The 13,059-nt window shown below is 39.8% G+C and overlaps 1 protein-coding gene across 1 annotated transcript in view; it reads right to left on the bottom strand.

Annotated features, from left to right (window-relative positions):
• The window catches only part of exoc2 (exocyst complex component 2), a 107,243-nt gene that overhangs the window by 24,199 nt on the left and 69,985 nt on the right, over positions 1–13,059 (bottom strand). Inside the window, 5 exon segments of the mRNA XM_034179372.1 lie at positions 3,215–3,284; positions 3,366–3,427; positions 9,648–9,707; positions 9,868–9,948; positions 10,360–10,421. Of these exon segments, the coding sequence (XP_034035263.1) occupies positions 3,215–3,284; positions 3,366–3,427; positions 9,648–9,707; positions 9,868–9,948; positions 10,360–10,421 (335 nt within the window).

Below are 13,059 nucleotides of genomic sequence, written 5' to 3'. Positions count from 1 at the left end.
AAATCGAGATCAAAGGAAGCTGAAAGTAAATATAAAATATATAAGAATAAATTAATTAATATTATGAGATTTAGTAAGAAAAGATATTATAGTGACTTACTTGTTAAAAATAAGAATAATATAAAAAATACATGGAATATTTTAAATGAAGTAATAAAAAAGAACAAAAATGGTAGAGATTATCCTTCTTTTTTTCTTTCCAATAATACTGTGATAGAAGATAATGAGACTATTGCTGACCATTTTAATGAATATTTTGTCAATGTAGGTAAAAATCTTGCCAGTAATATTGATTCATTGAGCGTTAAATCTTTTGAAAATAAGATAACATTTAATAAATCTGTGTCAATGTTTGTTGGTGGAACAAATGAAAAAGAAATAATTGATCTGGTGCAGAATTCTAAAAGTAAGAAATCAAAGGACTTCAATAATTTGGATATGGCTTTGTTGAAAAAAATCATTGATTGTATAGTAAAACCTTTCACTTATATTTGTAATATATCATTAAGTTTTGGTAAATTCCCTTCACAGATGAAGATAGCCAAAGTAATACCTTTGTTTAAAACTGGTGACAAACACACTTTTTCAAATTATAGACCTATTTCACTTTTACCCCAATTTTCTAAAATACTAGAAAAAATTTTTGTAAAAAGACTGGATAATTACTTACTAAAGTATGAGATACTCTGTGAAGAACAATATGGATTTAGAAAATCTAGGACTATTTCACATGCATTGATGGATTTCGTGGAAAATATAGCGACTGCAGTCGATAACAAGCAATATACAGTAGGTATTTTTTTTGATTTACAGAAAGCGTTTGACACTGTAAATCATGAAATATTGCTAACTAAATTACAGAAATATGGAATCAGAGGATTAGCATATGACTGGATAAATAGTTATTTACATGGTCGGTATCAGTATGTTCAATACAATAACATTGATTCCGAACTTCGGGAAATTACGTGTTGGGTGCCCCAGGTTTCGGTCTTAGGTCCTTTGTTATTTATTTTATATATAAATGATATATGTTATGTGTCACGGGTACTGAGGTGTGTTCTTTTTGCAGATGACACAACTGTATTTTGCAGTGGTGATAATCTTGAACAGCTTCTTGACACGGTGGTAAACGAACTGGATAAATTTAAGGCTTGGTTTGATGCTAATAAATTGTCACTTCATCTTGGGAAAACCAAATGTATGATTTTTGGAAATAAATTTGTGCCTAAATGTAAAAGTGTAACCATTAACAATATGGAAATACAGATAGTAACTGAGACCAAATTTCTAGGTGTTATAATTGACAATAAACTCAGCTGGAAACCTCATATAAATTATATAAAATTTAAAATGTCAAAATCTATCGCTATTATGTACAGGGTCAAGGACATATTGTCCCAGGATGGGCTACTTAGATTATATTATTCTTTAATTGTACCATATATGACATATTGTATGGAACTCTGGGGTAATACTTACAAATCAAATACCAATCATGTATTTCTTTTACAAAAACATGCCATCAGAATCATCTGTAATAAACCTTATCTTGAGCCAACGCATTCTCTGTTTATGACTTTAAATTTACTGAAATTTAGAGATTTAGTGGATTATATCACCATACAAACTTTGTACAAAGCTAATAACCAGGCCTTGCCACTTTATGTCCAGAGCCTGTTCAAGATCAGGAAATCTGAATACAGTTTACGAGGATGCATGGTTTTTAAGAAGCCTCCCGTACGTACTAATGTCAAGGGTTTTTGTGCTTCAGTTAAAGGGGTGAAGATTTGGAACAAATGTCCTGTGGAAATTAGATGATGTAGTTCTTTTGTCTGTTTTAAGAAACATTATAACAAATTAATAATTTCTGGATATAAAGAAAATCATAAAAGTTCATGTTGAAATGTGCTCTTATTTTGAAAGACTTCCTGGACTATGACCAGCTTTGTGAAGGTTCAGACGGAATTCTGCTGCAACGTTTTTTTTGTTTTGTTTTTTTTTCCCGATGCAAGAAAGCAGCTTAAACGTCCACTGATGTCCGTTGGCAAGTTACGAACAAGTAGAGGATAAAACAATCTGAAAAGCTTTCAGTTTGATGTCTGCTCAAACTTTTGAGCATGTACACAACTTTCAGACGGACTCACCTGCATCAGCTGACAAGAAACGCATTTAAAGAATGAAAAAAAAAAAGGATTTTTACAGGAGAAAAAAAAAAAGACAAAGGGGTTAGCTATTTGTAATGAAATCAGATATTTTATTGAAACAGGTGTTCCAACAAATGTAACTGGCTGTGTTTGTGCATCAGCCCACCCCCTCTTTAGGCACAATTTCACGCACAATGCTCTGGGCACTCCGACACGCAAATACGGTAGGATTGGGTGAGAGTGGGTTTCTCTAGGCAGATACACATAAACTGTGACGTTTGTTTGTGTGTGATTTATGAGTCCTGGTAACCACTAAGACCATTATTGCTCGTCTTAAAAATATTTTCATCAATCCTTGCTTTCAATAGAGTGGAGATGTGGATTATCCCTCCGGGAGTCTGTATACAACACCGGATCTTTTCTCCTTTTGTTATGCAGTAAAAAACAACCTTTCTCCAGAAATAATACAAATCTGTGGCTGCAGCCTGCAGCAGGCTGATGTGAACCAGGCTACGTGCCACATACTCGCTGACATTTGGTGATTTCCAGCTTGCCATCTCACCAAAGGCCAGAGTGAGTATTATGACTGACTCTCCCCAGCTTAAACCCCACACGACACAGAAGAGGGCCGGGGAAGCCCCATCTGCACTGTGCTCCATTTCCCTTTACCAGAAGCTCTCTACACATTGCTCTTCCTCCTCCTCCTCCCTTGTACGTAAGCCCCGTCAGTCACAACTCAGACAAGTTACAGGAAACGAGGACGTATCTGCTTCAGGTCCACAACCAGGAAACAGCCTGACAACACTCGGTGGTTTGAAAGGGCATGGGGCTGGTGTTTGTCTGGTTGTGTAAAGGAGCAAGCCCACGCGTTGGTGACGCTCGCAGCCACAAAATGTGGGATTTCAGGTGTATTTACCCTAAACAGTTTAAAGGAAATATATATATCTATCTATATATATCTATCTATATATATCTATCTATATATATATCTATCTATATATATATATATATATATATATAGATATATATATATATCTATATATATATAAAAAAAAGTTCCATCTTACAGCTGTTGGTCTGAAACCCTCCTGAATGCCGGTAAACCGATCTGGAGAAGAGAGGTCCGCTGAGATGTTGCTGCCACAAATACACAAGAAAGATTTTATCATCTTTTCACTGGTAAAAGCATACAGATCTCCACAGATACTTAAAACTCACTGTGATATTTCTATGTCTGTGTCCGTCTTCGTACTCAGCTGCCCCAAGCAGCTGATGAAAACCTGAATTGAACACAGGGAGAAAATGTCAGATTTGAACACGGCGTTCATCGGATGTGAAGAGAAATGCAATATTCTCATCAACAGATATCTACAGATTTAATTCTTTAAACGAAAATGTTTAATGTTGCAAGAAAAAAAGAAACAAGAATACTTTCTTCCCACAGGTGGTCACCCTGGTGACCACCTTATCCTTGCAAACCACCACAAATAATACAAAAACACATACATGTCACACAATAACTACTGTACTCTCCAGAGAATAAATCGCACCGGAGTATAAATCGCACCATTTTTTTTTCAGTATTATCAGTTAATTAATTTGGGATTATCGTGCATGTACATTATGTTACTGCCATTTATTCTTTTATTGTCAGAGTTTATTTTGTTTTCAATCAATCAATTTTTTTTTTATATAGCGCCAAATCACAACAAACAGTTGCCCCAAGGCGCTTTATATTGTAAGGCAAGGCCATACAATAATGATGTAAAACCCCAACGGTCAAAACGACCCCCTGTGAGCAAGCACTTGGCTACAGTGGGAAGGAAAAACTCCCTTTTAACAGGAAGAAACCTCCAGCAGAACCAGGCTCAGGGAGGGGCAGTCTTCTGCTGGGACTGGTTGGGGCTGAGGGAGAGAACCAGGAAAAAGACATGCTGTGGAGGGGAGCAGAGATCGATCACTAATGATTAAATGCAGAGTGGTGCATACAGAGCAAAAAGAGAAAGAAACAGTGCATCATGGGAACCCCCCAGCAGTCTACGTCTATAGCAGCATAACTAAGGGATGGTTCAGGGTCACCTGATCCAGCCCTAACTATAAGCTTTAGCAAAAAGGAAAGTTTTAAGCCTAATCTTAAAAGTAGAGAGGGTGTCTGTCTCCCTGATCTGAATTGGGAGCTGGTTCCACAGGAGAGGAGCCTGAAAGCTGAAGGCTCTGCCTCCCATTCTACTCTTACAAACCCTAGGAACTACAAGTAAGCCTGCAGTCTGAGAGCGAAGCGCTCTATTGGGGTGATATGGTACTACGAGGTCCCTAAGATAAGATGGGACCTGATTATTCAAACCTTATAAGTAAGAAGAAGAATTTTAAATTCTATTCTAGAATTAACAGGAAGCCAATGAAGAGAGGCCAATATGGGTGAGATATGCTCTCTCCTTCTAGTCCCCGTCAGCACTCTAGCTGCAGCATTTTGAATTAACTGAAGGCTTTTTAGGGAACTTTTAGGACAACCTGATAATAATCAATTACAATAGTCCAGCCTAGAGGAAATAAATGCATGAATTAGTTTTTCAGCATCACTCTGAGACAAGACCTTTCTGATTTTAGAGATATTGCGTAATGCAAAAAAGCAGTCCTACATATTTGTTTAATATGCGCTTTGAATGACATATCCTGATCAAAAATGACTCCAAGATTTCTCACAGTATTACTAGAGGTCAGGGTAATGCCATCCAGAGTAAGGATCTGGTTAGACACCATGTTTCTAAGATTTGTGGGGCCAAGTACAATAACTTCAGTTTTATCTGAGTTTAAAAGCAGGAAATTAGAGGTCATCCATGTCTTTATGTCTGTAAGACAATCCTGCAGTTTAGCTAATTGGTGTGTGTCGTCTGGCTTCATGGATAGATAAAGCTGGGTATCATCTGCGTAACAATGAAAATTTAAGCAATACCGTCTAATAATACTGCCTAAGGGAAGCATATATAAAGTGAATAAAATTGGTCCTAGCACAGAACCTTGTGGAACTCCATAATTAACTTTAGTCTGTGAAGAAGATTCCCCATTTACATGAACAAATTGTAATCTATTAGACAAATATGATTCAAACCACCGCAGCGCAGTGCCTTTAATACCTATGGCATGCTCTAATCTCTGTAATAAAATTTTATGGTCAACAGTATCAAAAGCAGCACTGAGGTCTAACAGAACAAGCACAGAGATGAGTCCACTGTCCGAGGCCATAAGAAGATCATTTGTAACCTTCACTAATGCTGTTTCTGTACTATGATGAATTTTAAAACCTGACTGAAACTCTTCAAATAGACCATTCCTCTGCAGATGATCAGTTAGCTGTTTTACAACTACCCTTTCAAGAATTTTTGAGAGAAAAGGAAGGTTGGAGATTGGCCTATAATTAGCTAAGATAGCTGGGTCAAGTGATGGCTTTTTAAGTAATGGTTTAATTACTGCCACCTTAAAAGCCTGTGGTACATAGCCAACTAACAAAGATAGATTGATCATATTTAAGATCGAAGCATTAAATAATGGTAGGGCTTCCTTGAGCAGCCTGGTAGGAATGGGGTCTAATAAACATGTTGATGGTTTGGATGAAGTAACTAATGAAAATAACTCAGACAGAACAATCGGAGAGAAAGAGTCTAACCAAATACCGGCATCACTGAAAGCAGCCAAAGATAACGATACGTCTTTGGGATGGTTATGAGTAATTTTTTCTCTAATAGTTAAAATTTTGTTAGCAAAGAAAGTCATGAACTCATTACTAGTTAAAGTTAATGGAATACTCAGCTCAATAGAGCTCTGACTCTTTGTCAGCCTGGCTACAGTGCTGAAAAGAAACCTGGGGTTGTTCTTATTTTCTTCAATTAGTGATGAGTAGAAAGATGTCCTAGCTTTACGGAGGGCTTTTTTATAGAGCAACAGACTCTTTTTCCAGGCTAAGTGAAGATCTTCTAAATTAGTGAGACGCCATTTCCTCTCCAACTTACGGGTTATCTGCTTTAAGCTACGAGTTTGAGAGTTATACCATGGAGTCAGACACTTCTGATTTAAAGCTCTCTTTTTCAGAGGAGCTACAGCATCCAAAGCTGTCTTCAATGAGGATGTAAAACTATTGATGAGATACTCTATCTCCCTTACAGAGTTTAGGTAGCTATTCTGCACTGTGTTGTTATATGGCATTAGAGAACATAAAGAAGGAATCATATCCTTAAACCTAGTTACAGCGCTTTCTGAAAGACTTCTAGTGTAATGAAACTTATTCCCTACTGCTGGGTAGTCCATCAGAGTAAATGTAAATGTATTAAAAATGATCAGACAGAAGGGAGTTTTCAGGGAATACTGTTAAGTCTTCTATTTCCATACCATAAGTCAGAACAAGATCTAAGATATGATTAAAGTGGTGGGTGGACTCATTACTTTTTGAGCAAAGCCAATAGAGTCTAATAATAGATTAAATGCAGTGTTGAGGCTGTCATTCTCAGCATCTGTGTGGATGTTAAAATCGCCCACTATAATTATCTTATCTGAGCTAAGCACTAAGTCAGACAAAAGGTCTGAAAATTCACAGAGAAACTCACAGTAACGACAGGTGGACGATAGATAATAACAAATAAAACTGGTTTTTGGGACTTCCAATTTGGATGGACAAGACTAAGAGACAAGCTTTCAAATGAATTAAAGCTCTGTCTGGGTTTTTGATTAATTAATAAGCTGGAATGGAAGATTGCTGCTAATCCACCGCCCCGGCCCGTGCTACGAGCATTCTGACAGTTAGTGTGACTCGGGGGTGTTGACTCATTTAAACTAACATATTCATCCTGCTGTAACCAGGTTTCTGTTAGGCAGAATAAATCAATATGTTGATCAATTATTATATCACTTACCAACAGGGACTTACAAGAGAGAGACCTAATGTTTAATAGACCACATTTAACTGTTTTAGTCTGTGGTGCAGTTGAAGGTGCTATATTATTTTTTCTTTTTGAATTTTTATGCTTAAATAGATTTTTGCTGGTTATTGGTAGTCTGGAGCAGGCACCGTCTCTACGGGGATGGGGTAATGAGGGGATGGCAGGGGGAGTGAAGCTGCAGAGAGGTGTGTAAGACTACAACTCTGCTTCCTGGTCCCAACCCTGGATAGTCACGGTTGGAGGATTTAAGAAAATTAGCCAGATTTCTAGAAATGAGAGCTGCTCCATCCAAAGTGGGATGGATGCCGTCTCTCCTAACAAGACCAGGTTTTCCCCAGAAGCTTTGCCAATTATCTATGAAGCCACCTCATTTTTTGGACACCACTCAGACAGCCAGCAATTCAAGGAGAACATGCGGCTAAACATGTCACTCCCGGTCTGATTGGGGAGGGGCCCAGAGAAAACTACAGAGTCCGACATTGTTTTTGCAAAGTTACACACCGATTTAATGTTAATTTTAGTGACCTGCCGATTGGCGTAACCGGGTGTCATTACTGCCGACGTGAATTACAATCTTACCACATTTACGCTTAGCCTTAGCCAGCAGTTTCAAATTTCCTTCAATGTCGCCTGCTCTGGCCCCCGGAAGACAATTGACTATGGTTGCTGGTGTCGCTAACTTCACATTTCTCAAAACAGAGTCGCCAATAACCAGAGTTTGATCCTCGGCGGGTGTGTTGTCGAGTGGGGAAAAACGGTTAGAAATGTGAACGGGTTGGCGGTGTACACGGGGCTTCTGTTTAGGGCTACGCTTCCTCCTCACAGTCACCCAGTCAGCCTGCTTTCCCGGCTGCTCGGGATCTGCCAGGGGGGAACTAACGGCGGCTAAGCTACCTTGGTCCGCACCGACTACAGGGGCCTGGCTAGCTGTAGAATTTTCCACGGTGCGGAGCCGAGTCTCCAATTCGCCCAGCCTGGCCTCCAAAGCTACGAATAAGCTACACTTATTACAAGTACCATTACTGCTAAGGAGGCCGAGGAATAACTAAACATTTCACACCCAGAGCAGAAAAGTGCGGGAGAGACAGGAGAAGCCGCCATGCTAAATCGGCTAAGAGCTAGTAGCTACGCTAAGCTAGCGGATTCCTAAAAACACGCAAAGTGAATAATGTGTAAATAATTTAGAGGTGATTCAGCAGAAGGAGTGCTTTAGTTAAGGCACGTAAAGATTACACTGGGAAACAAATCGTAATCTAGATAACTAGATCACTCTAACTGCGCAGATTAAACAGCTAACAGATACAGAAAAACACCGCTGTGCTCCGGAACAGGAAGTGATACAATACCGCAGTGAGAGACAACCACCAGTAGAGGCAAGCAAGCAAGTGCAAGTACCGTGCAAGTTTTGTGCTTTGATTCCTGTGAAAGTCTGATTTAAGTAGTTACTGTAATTATTATTATGAAGAACAAACTCATGATTTTTCTCAATATAAGTAGTGCTGAGTATATGTCGCAGGGCCTCTCAAACTAGTGTAAAAAAACTAACACACTGGAATATATGGTATATACTTCTGTAACACACACTGCGCACACACACCACTGTTGCACATATATATTACATACTGCCTTTTGCACAACATCCTACAAGAGCTAAGCTAAACCAGAATCAAACTGCTTGTACGTGCACACACACACACACACACTTGACCAATAAAGCTGATTCTGGTTCTGACATCTGAGCCAAAAAGGAAACTAGGACTACTGGACATGACCCAAAGAAAATGATCTACAACTATCTTCTAAATGTTTCCAAGGGAGCATCAGGTGCCACATTAGTCTGTTCACGCTGTGATAATGTTGGGGAGGTGACGATGAAAGTAGAAGAATTTTCTCAACAATTCATGCCTGCAAACATTATAAATGTTTCACTTAAATATAAAAACTACAGATCTATCATTGTAGGTAATGGTACTGCTGTGATACGGATGTTATTTCTGGTATTGGGCATCGATAAAATGGTATATCAAATGCAACATAAGACACATGCAGCTGACATCAACGTGTGAACACAGATGATTATTTTTTACACTTTATGGACAAAAACATTTAGCCTATAATGGAACTGAATATAACTTCTATTAAGAAGCATTTTCTTAATAGATATACTGCATATATATTACATTACATAGTAATTACACGCGATGAAAACAAAACCCGTGATCCATCAAGACAAAATAAAATAAATAAAATTTAAAAATGTGAAATTATTGTGTTTGGCCCGCAGTGTGGAGTGGAGAGGCCACGCAACAGCTGGTACATGCGTTCAATGACGTGCTTGTCAATATTTACGTTTCGCCTGCCAAACAAAAGGGTTCTGCCGGCGGTGGAAGAGCAAACCAAGACAGACTTAAGCGTTCCGACCCGTATCATGCCGTTCAGTACCGACCCAGACCATTCGGTGGAAACGGGGCTGTCAGCATAAACTGGCTAAATCCCAAACGTGTGACAGGACCCTATGAATAAGATCTCTGGTTAAACTGAATCTATTATAATTTGATGACTATTTTACCTTCAGGGTGTTGACAGTGAGCTCTGAGGTCCAGTCCTGGACCTCATCCAACTGCAGCACCTGAAGAATACAGACACACAAAATAATCCATCAGGGAAACCAGCTTGCTTCAAGAAGAGTTTTAATTATTTTATTTAGTGAAGATAAATGACAAAAAAATAAAAAATAAATGAAAAAAATCACATCCAGATGTGATCCCATCAGGACGCACTGATCTTACATTGATCTCTCCCACTTTGGTCTCCAGCGGCTCTTTCAGCGACTGCAGCATCTGCACCATGCGCTGCTCAAATTGCGACGGCTGCACAAAAGAAACCAATATGAGAAATGGAGAAAAAAATGCAAATGTTGCAAATGTCAGCATGGAAGCAAATGTGTCATATGTGGGTAAAAATAAATAAATGAATAAAAATCCAGATTTTGTCTGAAATGGATCTTGCTGTGATGGTCTAGTGGTTAAGGTTGGGCTTGAGTCAGAAGATCACGGGTTCAAATCCCCACCTCACTGGAAAAATCACTAAGGGCCCTTGGGCAAGGCCTTTAATCCCCTATTGCTCCCGGTGTGTAGTGAGCGCCTTGTATGGTAGCATCGGGTTGACATCGGGTTGAATGTGAGGCATAATTGTAAAGCGCTTTGAGTGTCTGATGCAGATGGAAAAGCGCTATATAAATGCAGTCCATTTACCATTTGCTGTGACATTTAAATTCTTACCAGGCTGGTGATTCCCTCATTATCTACAACCCAGTCCTCTTTCTCTGCGAGCCTCTTGACATCTGAGTGTGGAAAAGCACACAGACCTAAAACGTTCTATAATACTGTGGACTCGAAGAGAAAACAGTTTCATAAAGCATCTTTAGAAAAGAAAACTTAAATATCATTAACAATGTATGAGGAAATGCATGAATTTAAAACAAAAACATCACTTTCTGCCAATAGCAGACTTTAATGTCACTACGCGTTAATTCTATGGTAACTGTTGTATGGCTGGGGGGCCTGGCTGCCTTTTTGTTTCTGTCTTTTGTTTTTCCTTCCAGGTGGCTTGCATTTGGGACTGAGTGGCTGTGTTGCTGGGGTTATCAGGACCTCACCCTGATCACCTGCGGCTCATCAGGACTCACAGCTGAGGTGCATCTATATGGATTGGAACATAGGTGGCATTTAAGACTGGGAGTATACAGTGTGTATTTGCAGAGACTCGACCTTGTGACCAGACGGGTGAGATCGTCGTCTCGGGAGCATCTCATCATCATGGATGCAGAGAACGTCCAGGTTTGATGGCACGGTCTGTGAAAGAGGAGGGGGTGAGGTCTCACGCTCGTCAGCACACTTCCTGAGGTACGTTAGATTTGTGACTAACATTTATACAGACAGTAAATGTGGTGTCCCTCACACCTTTTATATGAGCTGTATGTTAGTCATGTATCGGCTTCCACTGCAGTGGAGTTTTGTGAACTGGATGTCCATGCCTGCAGGTTGGAAGTTGATTAGTAATCAAGCCAGGAAGTGTTTGCTGTTGTACACCTTTAAGTGTTCTCTCTGTGTGTAGAGTGTGGACTCACATAATGGTTCCTTCTTTCACAGACTCGGTTTGTTGCGGCCACCTGGGGGGTGTCGGCGGGGGTCCTTGGGTCCGAACAGCTTCTGGCTCCCGGACCATTTAGCGCTGCTGGGAGCGCACCACGCCAGACCGCACTTTCTTTTGTTATTTTTTTGTATCACTGTTATGTATTAATTCAGTTAGCCTTTGTACCGTGCTCTGCTTATTCATACTGGGTCCTTCAAACGCTGGTCGGTTCTCCGAGCTGCGTCCAACACATAACAGTAACGGGATTATGATGACGTCGCCATATAAAAAGAGCTCTGACTGTAATTCCATACTGTAGAATGTCCTACAACAACCAAAAACCAGTCACTCTTTCTCCATTCACTGTCTAACCACAAGTGAAACTTGCCAATTTGTATGACAGTAGTTTCATGAGCTAAATGGAGCAGCTGAAGACTCTGTCACCAACACACACTCATTGACTAATAAGGACATTTTTACAGTTCAGTGATGTTTCAGTGAACTTGTAATCATCTTAGACTTTGTTGTATTGAATCACTGCTCCTTTCTCTCTCTATAAGCCACGTTACCGATGGGGACGTACTCTGTCTCATGCCAACCACATTCCTGAGGAATGTTAGCAAGTATGGAAGCAGCATGTTGGCATGTTAACAGTAAATTTGGCGTTAAAGGTGATGATATGGTGGATTAGTCGTTTTGACTGATTGATTCTGATTTGCTGTATGTGCCAGATTTACCCGATACGAGCTTTATTAAAATTGAGGATTACACCACTGGGTGGTGAAGGACTTCCAGCCAAACTGAAGAGGATCAGCACTGTCAGGCCTGAAATGATGTGCAGTCTACATCAGAGGTTTGAACCCCAGAATCTCGATATGCATCAGGGTGGGGATGATATCTGGGCAATTCCATGAGACTCTCACGTTAGTTACCGCTTTCAACAGTCATGCTGTGATCTACTCATCCTAGAGACGTCTTATTCTCAACAGGATGAAGAAATAATGAACCATAATTTTCTGGGACGGCTAGATCAAAGTTCCCTGTGACAGACTGGCTTTCTGTCCAGGGTTGTACCTCATCCTATGACTGCTGGGATAGGCTCCAGGCCCCAGCAACCTTTAATTGGAGCAAATGGTTGAAGATGACGTGAGTGGAGTGAATGGTTAGATCAAAGTGAATTGGAACTGCCCAACTGAGGAATGTCCAACAGATGTTCTAGTGTCGTTGGTTTGTCCAGGACTCTGGTCTTCTCCTCGGCTGTCCTGCCATCTGAACACTGGCTGTATCTATTTCTCTCACTGCATGCTCTGACAGTTGTGTGATTGATTTTATTTATTAGTGTGGCCAAGCAGATGGTCACCCTACCGATTCTGGTCTGCTTTGGAGTTTCTTCCTATAATCAAAATGACAGCTGGGGGTAAGGTTTATACCTTGCTTCTTGGAGCAACTTGTGTACTGTATTAGTACACTAAACAGTTATTGCCTGCATTGAATTTTAATCCTGCTTTTAACAGCATTTTCGTGAGTATGGAAATCATGGTAGAACTGCAAAAAGGTCTTTTGAGAAGCATTTTTCAAGAGTCTGTGGAGATTCCATGTCCAAGAAGGTTGAGCCAGGTCAACTGACTTGTTTAGTTCCTTGAATATCTTTAGCTCTTCTTCCAGAAAGAGATCTTGGGCTCAATGGGACTAACCTGGTTAAATTAAATTAAATACAGAAAAGCTTCACCAGTGAGAGACTCCAATACATATCCTCTGTGGGGTATTAATTTTTAAAATCTGTAGTCACAGAAATGTCATGAAAGTCCTTAGAAGTTGTTGATATTTGAGTCTCTTGATAATCAGAC

The sequence above is a fragment of the Thalassophryne amazonica genome, chromosome 10 (assembly GCF_902500255.1).
Source record: "Thalassophryne amazonica chromosome 10, fThaAma1.1, whole genome shotgun sequence".
In the NCBI taxonomy this organism is placed as follows: Eukaryota; Metazoa; Chordata; class Actinopteri; order Batrachoidiformes; family Batrachoididae; genus Thalassophryne; species Thalassophryne amazonica.
The sequence above is the reverse complement of the archived record's forward strand: the minus strand, read 5'-3'. Positions and strand labels throughout refer to the sequence as shown.